The sequence below is a fragment of the Amphibalanus amphitrite genome, unplaced genomic scaffold (genome assembly GCF_019059575.1).
Source record: "Amphibalanus amphitrite isolate SeventyFive unplaced genomic scaffold, NRLGWU_Aamphi_draft 000031F_arrow, whole genome shotgun sequence".
Classification (NCBI taxonomy): domain Eukaryota; kingdom Metazoa; phylum Arthropoda; class Thecostraca; order Balanomorpha; family Balanidae; genus Amphibalanus; species Amphibalanus amphitrite.
The window spans coordinates 1583198-1596920 of NW_024881527.1; the positions used below are offsets into that span (position 1 = coordinate 1583198).

At 46.9% G+C, this 13723-nt stretch overlaps 1 protein-coding gene across 1 annotated transcript; it reads right to left on the minus strand.

The window, feature by feature from the left end:
• Positions 1-747: 747 nt before the first annotated feature.
• Positions 748-9019, minus strand: LOC122368156. Its single transcript, XM_043341827.1, has 6 exons — positions 8750-9019; positions 2912-3028; positions 2555-2725; positions 2089-2284; positions 1744-1843; positions 748-1050 (listed from the first exon to the last, which is right to left on the minus strand). The coding sequence occupies exons 2-6, from the start codon at positions 3024-3026 to the stop codon at positions 961-963; spliced, it is 672 nt and encodes a 223-aa protein (XP_043197762.1). The 5' UTR covers positions 3027-3028; positions 8750-9019; the 3' UTR covers positions 748-960.
• Between the last annotated feature and the right edge of the window lie 4704 nt (positions 9020-13723).

The following is a 13723-nucleotide window of genomic DNA, read 5'->3' on the forward strand; positions in this document are numbered from 1 at the left end:
CGGTATCGTTAAATGGTTCGCGAGATATAAGCTTCGTGGAGCTGAAAACGTCTTCGAAGACGGTCTTACTTAAAGGGACTATCCCACATTCTAAAATGTTGTTAAAACCAGTTTAATTGTGCCCGACTTTATAGATTGGATGACCAGGAACACGGTTCTGGCATTTATTTTTCATTAAACATCTTAGGCTTCCCATATTCCAAACACAAACTTTCAAATATGTGACGTCACAGCCCAAAATTACCTCCTTCCCCAGGCCACATTACTGTCATAAAGCTGATTCTTTTTACTCTGTAGGCACCACAACAATGTCCAGACCAAGTTTTAAGCGATTTTTCAACGAACAAACCCATTTAAATCAGAATGACTAAACGAGGTGACGTCACACTAACGGTCGCTCCATGTTGAAGATAGGGCCTTGTACAAGGCCCATTTTCAAATGAAGGGAACGAATTTCTTCAACACCAAGAGGCCGCGGGGGTTGCAACCTAGATAGATAGTGGTTTCTGAACCTCGCCGCAAACTTGGCTATCTCAACTCAAACCCCATGTTAAAGGTGGGATAGTCCCTTTAAGACAAGTTACACTATGCCGTGGAGCATCTGCTGCTAAGTTATTGCAAGCGGGTTGCAATAGCATCCCTCACCTTCGTTAATAGAAAACAGAAGCTCATATATTCGAGCTTTGCTTTAGTATAGTCACCGTGGCTTTAGCGATATACAAGTATAAAAGATAACAAAATAATTCATTGTTCGATTTATTGTCAGATAAATATAGTACACAAGCAAGAAGTCACTATCAGGCAGGCTCACGAAAATAAATAAGACATTCACCACATCATTTCATGAGTATCACACTAATGGCCTTGGCAGCTTATTGCGTCGAAGCAGCACTGAAGAAGTGTGGCACTGTTATCCATCTTCGGGTGAGTATCAAGTGTCCGCTGCGGCCCGTGGGGTCCTCACAGGTTGATTCCGCGGTTGTTGAAGCGCACGAAGTTGATGAGCTCGTCGGAATCCTCGCAGATGAAGTGCTTCTGCATGTGGCACGTCTGTAACGCACGCAAAAAGCCGTCTCAGATAAATGCTGACGGGATGCTTGCTATAGTTTCCTTATCAACGCATCGCTCACACATGACAATCGAGGATAAAACAGCGCGTTACAGCGGCACATTGTGGATGCCTGAGACCCTGAGGAGCCAGCGTGTCCCCGCGCCAGACAGGCACTTCGGTTCCGCCAACAGTAACGACCCTGGCCGCGTCACGGGGCGTAACGTGACGTGACGTGACGCTCCGGCGGTCCGTGGGAGGTCGGCCGGGACAGCCGCCGTCGCGGTCAACAAATCAAAATGGGCCGGCCGTGATAACGGTCACAGGCGCAGGTCGGGGAGACGTGGGGCAGGGGACAATCACGGATAATGGGGCCCCGCGGCCCCCGACCGATATAACGGTAAAAAGGGTGAAACGTGCCCAATATTATGGGAAAAAAATGCTTTGAATTCACGGGAGGAAAGAACTATTTTCACCAGATGAAGCCGTAAGATGTTGAACGATCCCTGCTCTGATATGACGAGAGGACAGAAAGACTTGTCCTGTATCAGACGGCCCTTGTCCCATATAAGACGGCCCTTGCAGTGCACTGACGTGTCAGGAGGAATGGGCGGGCCTTGTCTTACTGTGACGATGGGGAAAGGATGCTTGCTCCGACGTGACGTTGAAAGGATTTGTGGCTGCAGGTAACTCACCTCATCGTGCCACTTGATGCCATCTCCGAAGAGGTTGTTTCCAATGGTCATGCAGGCCTCGTCCACGCGGTTGTCGCACTGGTCGGGCTGGGCGCCGCACCTATGGACAAAACGGCAATAGACACACGTCTCAAACACTCCAACAGACAAAATAGACACGCCATAAGTTGAACGTATTAGCCGAGAATACGTGAAAAACGTTCTGCAATCTGCACGAGCACTAAACGTTGGTACATCATGAAACAAACGTTGGTAGGTATATCAAGTCCATTAGTTGCAAAATCTCGTCAATGGCTAGAAAATGCCTTTCCACCCTCATGAGACCGTCCCCTCCCTGGCGCTCACCGTCCGGCAGAGCTCCAGTCGTTGACGGCCCGGTTGGCGGAGAAGGGCGTCTTCTGGTCGGAGGGCAGCATGCGCACGCGCGGGGTGGCCCAGAACCAGCCGTTGATTCGGATCGGGTTCAGGTCGGGACGCTTGCAGTCGTCGTTGAAGTTGCAGAGACGTCCCGAGGTCCAGATGGACTGACCGTTGCGGGTTCCTACGGACCGGCGAGCAGAAGAGTTAGCAAAAGGCCGTGCTCATTGCTCAATGAAAGCATTATAATGACAACAGTGGCAGGGAGGACTCCTAGGGTGAATGGTGATATTTTCTTAATTTTTATCAGCTGCAACTATACTGTAAAAGTTTAAGTTACAAAGGCACTGTTGAAGAATCATTCGTGTTGCAAGCACGTTGCACACACAAATTGCAGCGGTCCATGGTGCACACGGAGCCGCTGTGAGCCCAAAGCTGTTCTGACGTCACTTACCCTCCTGGACGATGTTCTTCATGAGCTCGTTCTCCTCGCCGGTCTCCATGGAAACCAGGTCCATGCAGCGGTCGCGGCAGTAGTTGCGAGCATGGAACCACGTCTCCGGCTGAGCGTTGGCACGCCACGAGAACAGGTAGCTGTGGCCGCGGTGGAAGAAGTGCTTCTGGCCTGTGGACGCATGACAACGTTCGCCAACTAAGTCGTCACCTCACAGGACGGCGAGTGGCAACCGTATACAACGATGGTAATATGTTTCACCATCATGTGCACAGCCTGCACTGAGGCGTAAGAGAGTGAAACCGAACACCTAGCATACAGGCCAGATTCCGGTGATGATATGAGCGGGTTACTCACGGTTGGAGCAGAGGTTCGCCTTCGGCAGGCTCAGCTGGGGCTTGTTGTCGTCGGCGCTGGCCAGAGCGGCCAGTGCGGCGCACACGGCGACCGTGACGGCGAGCGTCTGTCTCATGGCTGCAACGGGACGCGGACAGCACCAGGTTAGAGGTGACGGGCGGACAACAACAGGTTAATGGTGACGGGCGGACGGTGACAGGATGGTGAGGGGCAGCACCAAGAGCGAGACTGACACCAGGACAGACACCAAGTGAGTGGCAGACGCCGAGTCAGTGACGGATGACCGGACGGCACCAGTCCGGCAGCGGTGGGACGTACCCCCCGTCAGGGTCACGGCCAGTGAAGGGGCGGGCGGTAGAAGCATCACTACACTGTAAAAAAAGTTTAGCACCATAGAGGTACTTTTCAATTGACTAATTTTCAGTACCCTAGCGGTGCTAAGCTAAGCACATTATTCGTACTTAACTGAGATCTAGTTTAGTATCAAGGTGCTAATATAAGTACCCATATTTGTTTAGCACCCGTGTACTAAATGTAGTACCCTACACCTGCTAGACCAATTTTCAGTACCCTAGCGGTGCTAAACTTTAAAAGGTGCTAAGAATAGCATGCAGTTAGTACCTTCCGTACTCACATATGAACCGTTTTAGCGCTATTGTTACCCCACGACAAGTAGAATAATGCTAACGAAAGCATTGGGGCTGAAAGTAGAATATCTATACTAGTTAAAGCTGCTGCATGAAAAGTTCGCAAAAACTGCTTTCTTTAGCAGCACATACTTTCACCAGTTACTGCAAAAAGGACTAATCAATTACCAAAAAGGAAATTGTGTAAGGCCGAAAAGACGTGCAAAAAAGGTTATATCCTAGATAAGTGATAACTACAAGTCTCAATGATTGTGTTTTGCATTCTGCAATATTCCCGTGTAAGTGCATCTTTCAAGCATCCAACACATCATAAAATTAAAAAATAATAATGGAACATTTATTAACACTTCATATCATCTGCATGAAAAACAAATGTAAATATATACACAAACAAACGCACGGGAAATAACGAAAGGTCGCTCATATACCTGCACACTCGCAGTGACCGACGATTAACGCGAGATCGACTGGGGGAGGCGGGGGGGGGGGGGTCGTTGAAACGACGTTCCGTTCATGGTCATAAGTTCGACCTCATCCACGACCAGACGGCGTTTAGTGATAGACGGAACCGGAGACCCCGTGTTGTTGTCGTAGTTGTCCTCCATTGTAAGTGGTAGTCGACGGAAGAACTGACCAGGCCCCATGCCTGGAGCAAAAAAAAATTGGATCAGTTCCAAGATTTTTTTTCTGTTGGGAGCTATTTTCGCAAACAACACAACTTTCCTTCAGACCAAGAAGCGCGATTTGCCAAAGTCGGAATATGAAACACTTAAACAATATAAGATAATGTCAAAAGATACAACGTGTCAGACTCACCAAAGTCGATCAACGTCGGTGTCGGTGGCATGTGTCGGTGGCAAATGCTCATGTACCACCCGGCCCCGGAGCACTTCACTTCACTTCACTGCACTGCTGCACTGCACTTCCCTCCACCTCACTGCCTCCCGGAGCAGGGGCACGCACTCCCATGCCACGCACGACGGATTCCACCGATAATAGCTGATTTAAGCTATCATTCCAGAGCTATCACTCGGTGGCATGTGCCCGGAGCACTTCACTTCACTTCATTTCACTTCATATACCGGAGCACGTGCACACACTCCCACCACGACCAACGGACTCCACTAAAATGGCGCAACACGTGGCCGGAAACAGCTGGCACGCGCATGCGCATATCGCTCTGCGCCGTCAAAACGTGCTAAAGGGCTGGTGATAAGACTCCCAGAGATTTGTAAAGCAGGGCTTAGCTACTTTCTTTGGCGCCAATTTCAAATTTGTTTCCTCTGTAAGCATGTCCGGTTCTATTGTGATACTAACGTAAGCACCATATTCAGCATTACCAACTTCTAAAACACTTAAAATGGTTCTAATTAGAAATCCAGCTTGAAAGAGCACTCACTGATGGACTGGGTACTAGCAGAAGTAGACGTTAAGCTCAGTAGAAGAATAGGTGATCTAAACTTATAATATTTGATGGGAATGTTAGCTATCATTAGCACAGTATTAGCATCATGCTTCTTTGTTAATACGTCGTAGGGTTCTTTTGACGCTAAAAGGTGCTACGAATAGCAGCCGTTAGTACCCCAAATGCTAAACTTTTTTTTACAGTGTACCGTCAGGGCCACAGGGTCATCCCAGGTCATCTCTTGACAGAAATTGAATATGCTGAGAGAGATATGCTAGAAAACATTCACAATATTTATGAGAGGAAGGATAAATGTATGCAATGCATTTCGTATGCATCCAATCATATGCAGTGCATTACTGCATATCGTATGGAAGAATGCGATTCAGTCCTCATCCCGAGAAGAGGTACATCACAGCCCAGAAGTCAAAAGGGTTATGCGACTGCTGAGCTAGCAAGTGGTGAGGGCCCGGTTCGAGCCGCAACTGACGCTCGCTATTAGCTCATATCGGTGATAGCCTGCGTTTTACAGCAGTGGTCAAGTTACAGGCCATATTAGGGCGGAGATTGTCTGACCTTACTGGTTTGGGCGTTCGGCGCTAATTTCTGCTCCAATTTCCCGACCCGGCGGAAGGTACCGCAACAAGCTCCACTTAGCATATGCTCTGACCTTGGACATCAAGTTTTCCTTGAATATGTCGGTTTACCTGGAGTTTAATTTGTAATAAAATCGTTTTAGTACCGGAAGAATCTATTAATGGCTTAAGTGTCAGTTTCTTGATCGCCCTTCCCCAGTAACGGCGGAACACCTTCAATTAAGGAGGAGCACTGCCGACTTTTGGTCCCATTCTTTCCATGCAACGTCCATAGGACTAATTTTAAAATGCCAAAATCAAAGGGGGGCACGGTGCCCCGGCGCCCTCCCCGTTCCGCCGGCTATGCCCTTCCTTGCAGTAGCTAAATGCAATTAAGGTAGCTAACCCACAATAAAAAAGTGACAAAAAAAGGATTTCATTGATTTAATCTTGCACATCTATGAGCTGCAAAACTAGACCACAAAATTGCAAAGCTGAAAAACTAAAAAAAAAACTTCCTGACCTGCAAACCTGATGTCGATACTGACCTAGTTCGCTATCAGCCATTGTTTGCCGACCTTGTTTATTTTCAGCAATATCACGTTATCATGACTTTCGTTGTGCTGGTTCATGGTCGCAATCATTCCACTATAGGAGTGATGTCGGCTGCCAGCTGGCCAGGCGATAACAACAATGGGGAGGCTGGCCCAACTCCAAGGCTGCTTATCGCAATTGTCCAACAACAGGGGCGTTTTTATCATGCCGAAAAGTGGATTACGTTTGCGGATTTTATCTGTGCCGCTGGCCATCTGCCTCTCTGCGGACCAGGCACCGCTGGGCGCCGTCAGGGCGACCTCGGCAGGGGTGAAGGAACGTGCGTGCCGCCCCCTGACGTCACTGGCGCCTGGTCGCGCGCTCAGTTCCGCAGGTAGACAGGCCAGACAGGTAAACAGCGCCCGTCGGCACCGCGGGAGACAGGAAGGAACTGGTGCTCCAAGGTCGGGGCGGAGGAGCGCGCCGGTCGCCGCCGGCCACTGGCGAGGACGGTACGGCGACCCCGGCGACCCGCGAGACCTTGGCACGCCACGAGCCGCCCCCCGCCGGCCATGGGAATCACATTCACCGCTCTCGGTCAGACAGCGAGCGCGGAACACCACTTCCTCACGGCAGATCATATTCACATAACTCATGCATTAGGAACAGGATACTTTAAGTGTATACCATTGGCACCAAGAGAATGCCACAGCTCATGGTTAGCACGCTATAGTATGGGCAAAGGCGTGGAGTGTAACGATCCATGAGCATTGGATTACATTGCAAGCCACAAAATGAATAATTTTAGAAATTGAGATGAGCCATCATCGCTAATATTTCATCAGTGGGACACCTTTTCATAATATACGAACTTTTATTTGCCTCGGCGACTGCGACTTAACCCGCGCGGGGCTGGGGGGGGTAAATTTTACCCCCCCTCGCGAATTTTTGCGATATCTCAAAAACGGCGGCGCGCAGCGCCGCCAAACTTTCAGTACCTTTTCTTACATCAATTTGACACCTTCCCTGAAAATTTGAGCGAAATCCGTCGGAAAATTTTTGAGAAATTGACGTTTTAGTGACGTCATGTTCGCCATTTTCGCCTCAAAAACGGCAAAAGTTCAAACGCCGCTAACATCTTCATTTTTAAAGGAATCAAGACGTAACAAAAAAGGTTATACGTAATTTTACTTTGTCTATCAAATGGCTATCTCGGTTTTTTGAAAATTTTGGATTTTGGCCTAAATTTTTTCAAAAAACTGATTTTTTTGGGAAAATCATTATAAAATCCAAAATTTTGAGTCTATCGAAAAAACCGGAATATATGTCAGAGAAGTGGTCTATATGCACCTACATACCAAATTTTAGAAGAATCGGTTCAAAAATGTGGGAGTTATTCAAAATTGTATGACGTCACGACACACACAATTTTTGAAAAATGACTTTTTTGGACGTTCTAGACCTCGTACGGAAACAAAAATAGCACCATTCGATTCGCCGTGAAAACCTGCATCAGATAGACACCTTTTTAGGCCTTAACAACCAACTTCAAAATTTGACCTCACTTGACCTGACCTTGACCTGACCTCGACCTGAAATTCATCCAGAGGTGGTCCATATCACTTATTGAGTGTGCCTATTGAATTCTATGAGTAAAATGACCCATAAAACATGTGTCGCACATGCCCTTTTCTATATTTTGTTTTTTGGTGACCTGACCTGACCTGACCTGACCTTGACCTTGACCTCTGAATGATATTGTATGCAACTAATATTGTCTTGGTAGCCTAAAAACACGTTTTGGGCGATCAGTCTCAGTCCATGACTCCATTCTTCGGCAACTACGGTGCAAGGCCGATACTGTAGAAACTTGCAATTTGTACCCTTGACCTGACCTTGACCTTGACCTCAAACTTTAAATTAAGTACATGTTTTTAGTAGTTCGTGATGAGAGCTTTCGATTGGCGTTTGAATTTTCCAAATCGGACCATTAGTTCGGGAGATAACAGGGGGGGTAAAATTTACCCCCCCCCCCAGCCCCGCGCGTTCGGCTGGAGACCCCAGCCCCGCGCGGGTTAACGTGTTTTGAAGAATATATGCCCAATAAAAAACAGCTGCATGATTTAAGAAGTTTCAAATGTAGGATAATATTTTTCATGGATTTAGTATAAAGACGTGCATGTCTCGTTTTCGACAGTCAAACAAGTCCGAAAACCGATGAAAAGTCTAAAGTTACCATCTTTCATGGTTAGGTCTTGTCCTTGATCAAAGGCCTAAAGGCGTTGCACTATTAAATTATGATAGCCTGCATGGCTATCAATCGAGTTAAGTTGCAAAATTATGATTAAACACGGACACTGTATTCATTGACATGACCTGACCCCCCCCCCCCCCAAAAAAAAAACGATAAGTGAGAAAACCTTTTTGAATTATCCATGTAAGGTGCTCAAAATTTCGACTTTCCTTATATTTAATCTGGGCATAAGCGAATAAATCATTTCCATATTCTCTCCGAGATTATTTCACTTATTTGCATGCATCGTGCAATTAAGAGTTTCTATCTTTCAGGGGAGGGGGGTGAAGGTATGCAAGTACCAACAGTAGCGGGGTGGACGATACGTACAGGGTGATGTGTGAGTTACGATGTGCCGACTCGCCGGGCCGGGCCGACTCCTACCTGAGGCTGCAGGTCCAGGCAGGTGGTCGCTGTGACACCGACAGGGGGCACTGTGACTTCCGGCCGGCCGGCGGCACCTTTATACGGGCGCCCACCGCGCCGGCCCGGCCACGTGACGTCACACACTTCACACAGCGTGTTGGGCTAATTGGCGGAGGCTGGAGGGCAAGGTCGTGTGCCGAGTGGCCAGTGTCGTCCCGGAGGTGCCGGCTCCGCTCGGCATGTGACCCGGCTCGGCAGATGAGCCGCCCGACCCGCCCCTCGGCCGGCGGCGGCGCGACCGGCCCCGCCCGACTGCTCCGGTCCTCCCCGCCCGTCCCCGCCCCCCCCCCCCCTTTCCACCGGCACGACCGCCACGCCCCACCCGCGGGTCAAACGATGTACCGGAGAGCACCTGTCTGCCGTGCTCATTGCTCGTCCTCCTACATGGGGCCGAGCCGTCGAGATTTACCGCTATACCTACCAGCGAGGAGGCTATTCCCGAGCACCTGACGTCTGTTGACGCGTGTGTCATATTTACATGCCCACTTGGCGTGTTTATGCGCCCAGAACGCCCACAAATCACATTCGTATTCAGCTCGAACGCATACCTACCATTTGCGGTGACATGTGGTATGGAGGAGGCTACCTGCTAATGCTGTCGTGATTAGATGGGAATTGTTATGTACCTAAATAGTGTCACACTACGAGATATGACGCAAGCCGAAATGTGTCGTAAACAGCAACAGCTTTTAGACTCGAAAAGTAAATATGCGGTGTATGTGGAACGGTTACTTAAGTTTGTTGCAGAAAAATTTGGCACCGCATGAAGTTATTTACGGTTCGAGCATTAGGTACGTTCACGAAGAAGATGCAGCGAGCTAAATCTTCTTTCAGAGCCATTTCAAGCTCTAAGAATCAAACCAGTTCTTACCAATTTTGTTGCGGTCAAAAGTCATCAAAGAGCCGACATTGGCACGTCTCTCACTATGGAGAGGCGAGAGCGGCTGCAGACTGCGTAACATTTTGAATTCGAAAAGATGATAGCCATGGCTATGGATATTTCGGTATTTGGAAGGCATGCGAGAGCAAATATGTACGTGCAGAGGCCAGAGCTTCGAGCGTGAAGTCTGCTACTGGTTCAATACTAGCCGTCGGAACCGTTGTTTTTATCGTCGCTATCAATTAGGCCGCCGAAAGTCATTATCTGAGGTGTCCTCAGTGTTGGAATTTGTTGTATGTTGTGTCATAGTCACGGTGAAAACAAAATGGCCGGAAAACATCAAATGGGTTAGATTTATGACAATAGGCCTAAACATTATCTGTAGGTACCTTTTATTTGATATGCTCTCGGAAGTGTAATTCGTAGCATGATACATTGTTGTTTATCACATGCTTAGGTGAAATTGGGAGCGAACGAGTGGTTAAGCATATGCTTGATAGGGAAGATCTTTTTACCTCCCTAGGAGCAGAGAAGAGTCTGACCTTTCCAATCCAAAACATGGTTGTCCTTCCTCCCCACGTAGGGTAAGGTGCCTAATTAGCGACCCCCTTAACCCGCGAGTTGCTGGGGGGGCGTTAAACGCCCCTACTTTTTTTCGCCGGGCCATAGCATAAAAACGGCGCGCCGCAGGCGCGCCAAATTCTGGGTACCTGTAGAGAATTAATTGAAGTCTATTGTGACAACGTTTCAAAACAATCGGTCGGAAAATTTTTGAGATATCGAGGTTTTAGTGACGTCATGATTTCTGAGTTTTCAACCAAAAACAGCATATGTTCAAAAAATCATATAAATTCACAAAATAGACATACAGACATGCCGTAAACGCCATTAGGCTGCCAATACCGTAAACAATCTAATGGTTATCTTCGATTATTGATTATCGTTCCGCATTTTCCAAAATCTTGAACTGAATCTTGGCAATTTCTCGTGACTACTTCACGACCATGATACATGCAGTTCTTAAATTGAACTTTTTGAGCGAAACACGTACACATATGATAAAATGAATATCATCATCGTGTTCTACGCCCCAAATTACCCCTAAAACATGTGTCACAGGCTGCGAATATCAGTTTCGATTTTCGGGGATATGTGCCTACCCGGTTGACCTGCCCTTGACCCTGACCTTTGCTTGACTGACCCCTACATGGAGCACACTCTTGTAGGCCTTATATGATGGATTGTGCACCGTTTTGACAGAGTTTATGACGAGAGGCGCCCATTGCGAAGTCCTGAAGTCCATGTTACTGAAAGCCCGATTTCAGGTGTTTGACCTGACCTTGACCCGACCTGTGACCTCAAAATTCAACTTTAAAGCACTCATCTGAAGCGTCTCGTCGCGTTCTTTCGTTTGCCGCCTCGTGCGTTTCGCTGCGCCTATTGGTTCTCGAGTTATCGGCTGGGGGCGTTTAGCGCCCCCCCCCCCCTCCCCCAGCAAACGGTGGGTGGCGAAATACCCCAGCAACTGCCGGGTTAATTTGAAGTGAACCGTCATTGCTCACGCTCTATGGGTGCCACTGCATTGCTGGCTTGATTTTCGGAGAGATTGTTCATTTTTCTATTAAAATATAGTCTAGAACAGACATGTGCATGGCTCCGAGAAAATGGATCTGGGATCTGATCCCACGGGTCCTGATGTCGGATCAGACAGGATCATAGATCCAGCTCTCAAATTTATCGAGAGATCCGTAGGAATCACAGATTCAAGTCTCATGTTTTGCTTGCGATCCAGTGAGATCATAGATCCTCACTTATTTTTTGTCAACACAGAAATCCCCCAAAAACACTTGTTGCAACTCATAAACGTTCCGTTTTAGTGATTTTATGTGCTCACACGTCATAATCCATAGTTTTGTGGCACTCATTGACACATAAACCCTTTAAAACATGGTTTTAAATGTTGTGCATGGTGGGATCCACTCAGATCATAGATCCATGTTCTTGATTTATCGTCAGATCGTATGAGATCATAGATCCAAGATATATTTTCACGCCGGATCCGATGGGATCATAGATCCTAACCTGCAGTTTGCTTCGAGATCCACTGAGATCATAGATCCATTGCTCGGATCCATGCACATGTCTGATTTTCTGCCCCAACATCCACTAATTTATTTGTAGTCAGCATTTTGGCAAACCCATGCAAAAAAAAAACGCTAATAGTGAACTCTTCCCGATTACCGACCAGGGAGGGTCGCTAATAAGTCTATTGGTTTTTCCATATTAAATATGGCAAAAAATGCGACGCCTGAAAAGATGAAATATGATCCCAAAAAGGTAACTTATACGCAAAGCACTCAATCACTCGGACAGGAACGTTTATCCAACGCGTTTACGTAAGTAAAAACTGATCACGTGATGCGCCGAAGGCGAAAAGAAGGCGAAAACCCAAATTTTGCGGGCTATGTCGTATGATATTCGAGGTCCCCGCTGGATTCAGCATGCAGTCGTTGACGACATTTGGCATACCCTGCCACACATTGCAAGCTTCAGCAACACCCATTTTCATTTCTCTCTTTTCCCCTTTCTTTGCCTTCTTGAGCTATTTGCGACCATGTCAGGCGCAAATAGGAAATATGAGTTGCAACACATTTCTAACCGCCATGCAGTGCACAGTTAAGCGATTCACTATGGGAAAACGGCAATCAATTGAAAAAGGATTGTCGATTGAGAATAAAAAAGGTGTATCATCCTAATGTGCATTGATTTTCATCAGAGAGGGCCCAGATATATACGTTTTGGATAAGAAACTTGTACTTTTTATTTCAACTCACCTGAAACGTCCCACCAGAAACACCGACAACCGGAAAATAATTTAATTTGATAACCAAAGTATGGCTGACCTTTTGACAATATTCTTACCCCGTTTTCTCCTGCCAGTTTTTCTGTAGGAACTAGGAAGGTAGGTCGCAAAAAGGAAAGGGTCGCTAATTAGGCACCTTACTTTACTATACGGCAGGATCTTCTAGGAGGTGTCGTTAGTTGTAGGTAGTTAGGTCCCCTATGAACAAAAACGTAACGCTCCAACGTCTCCAAGCAGCACTCCGCACTCATTTGGATAAAAAGCGTTTTTGTCACATCAATGTATATGATATGTACCAGGTACCTATATGAAATCATCACATACGTCATTTATCTAAGGTTGGGTCACCAGCGTTACAAGCGAAAAGTACATCCCCGTCATAGCTAAAATGACCGAACGATTAATTTGAAACTGTCAGTGCTTGATCACGGTGACAGAATGAATGAACGCTATCTTTCGGATTTACTTGTTGACCAAAGACTAGGCTAATTTCGTGACCTCTCTGTTGATGTGCTTTGGTATGTATTGTAAAGCCCTCTGCACACTGCGTGGTAGGTACTTTTTTCGACAAAACCGATAGTAACTCAAAGGCTTTGTTATCAGTCGGTCGTAAATCGCTGCACATATAGATGCGTCATGCTCCACTCCTTGGATTGGTCTATCACTGAACAAAGTATACACACACACACAGAAATATTGAGCGGAAAAACGGTGTAATTGAAAGTACCAAAAGGAACATTTTTTTGGTGTAAAATTACTCTGTTTTCTGCGTAAAAGAACACTTATATGTGTGTTTTGCTAGCTTCGGAGTGCTTCACTATTGTGTAGGAGAACCGCTTTCAGTGTACCTTTACCGCGGATCTCGCGTTACATTTACGCACAAATATGTGTTTTTGGTAAAAAGTACCAAAAGGAACACTCGCGTGGTAATCGTACACAAATTCATGGCGGTAAATTTACACAAATATGACGGTTATTATAACGATTTTTTCTGGTAAAGCTAATGTTGGGCCCGCAAAATTTGTAGCGCAAGCGACACACGGCGGGACGTTGTCGCCAGCCGCGAGCCTTAGCTAAATGTAACGAAACATTGTGATGCTCAATGCCTACCTCATGCTGCAAACACGTTTGTTTGTTTGTCGTTTATTATTAAGAATCGACATGACATCTGACGGAAATAAAAGTTAGA

What these genes read in the sequence shown, in the direction of transcription:
- LOC122368156 (XM_043341827.1), bottom strand. Translation starts at nt 3,026, where the DNA reads ATGAGACAGACGCTCGCCGTCACGGTCGCCGTGTGCGCCGCACTGGCC. An exon ending in GGCGAACCTCTGCTCCAACC is followed by an intron (nt 2,726 to 2,911) that starts GTGAGTAACCCG and finishes ATGCGTCCACAG; the next exon opens with GCCAGAAGCACTTCTTCCAC. An exon ending in GAAGAACATCGTCCAGGAGG is followed by an intron (nt 2,285 to 2,554) that starts GTAAGTGACGTC and finishes GCCGGTCCGTAG; the next exon opens with GAACCCGCAACGGTCAGTCC.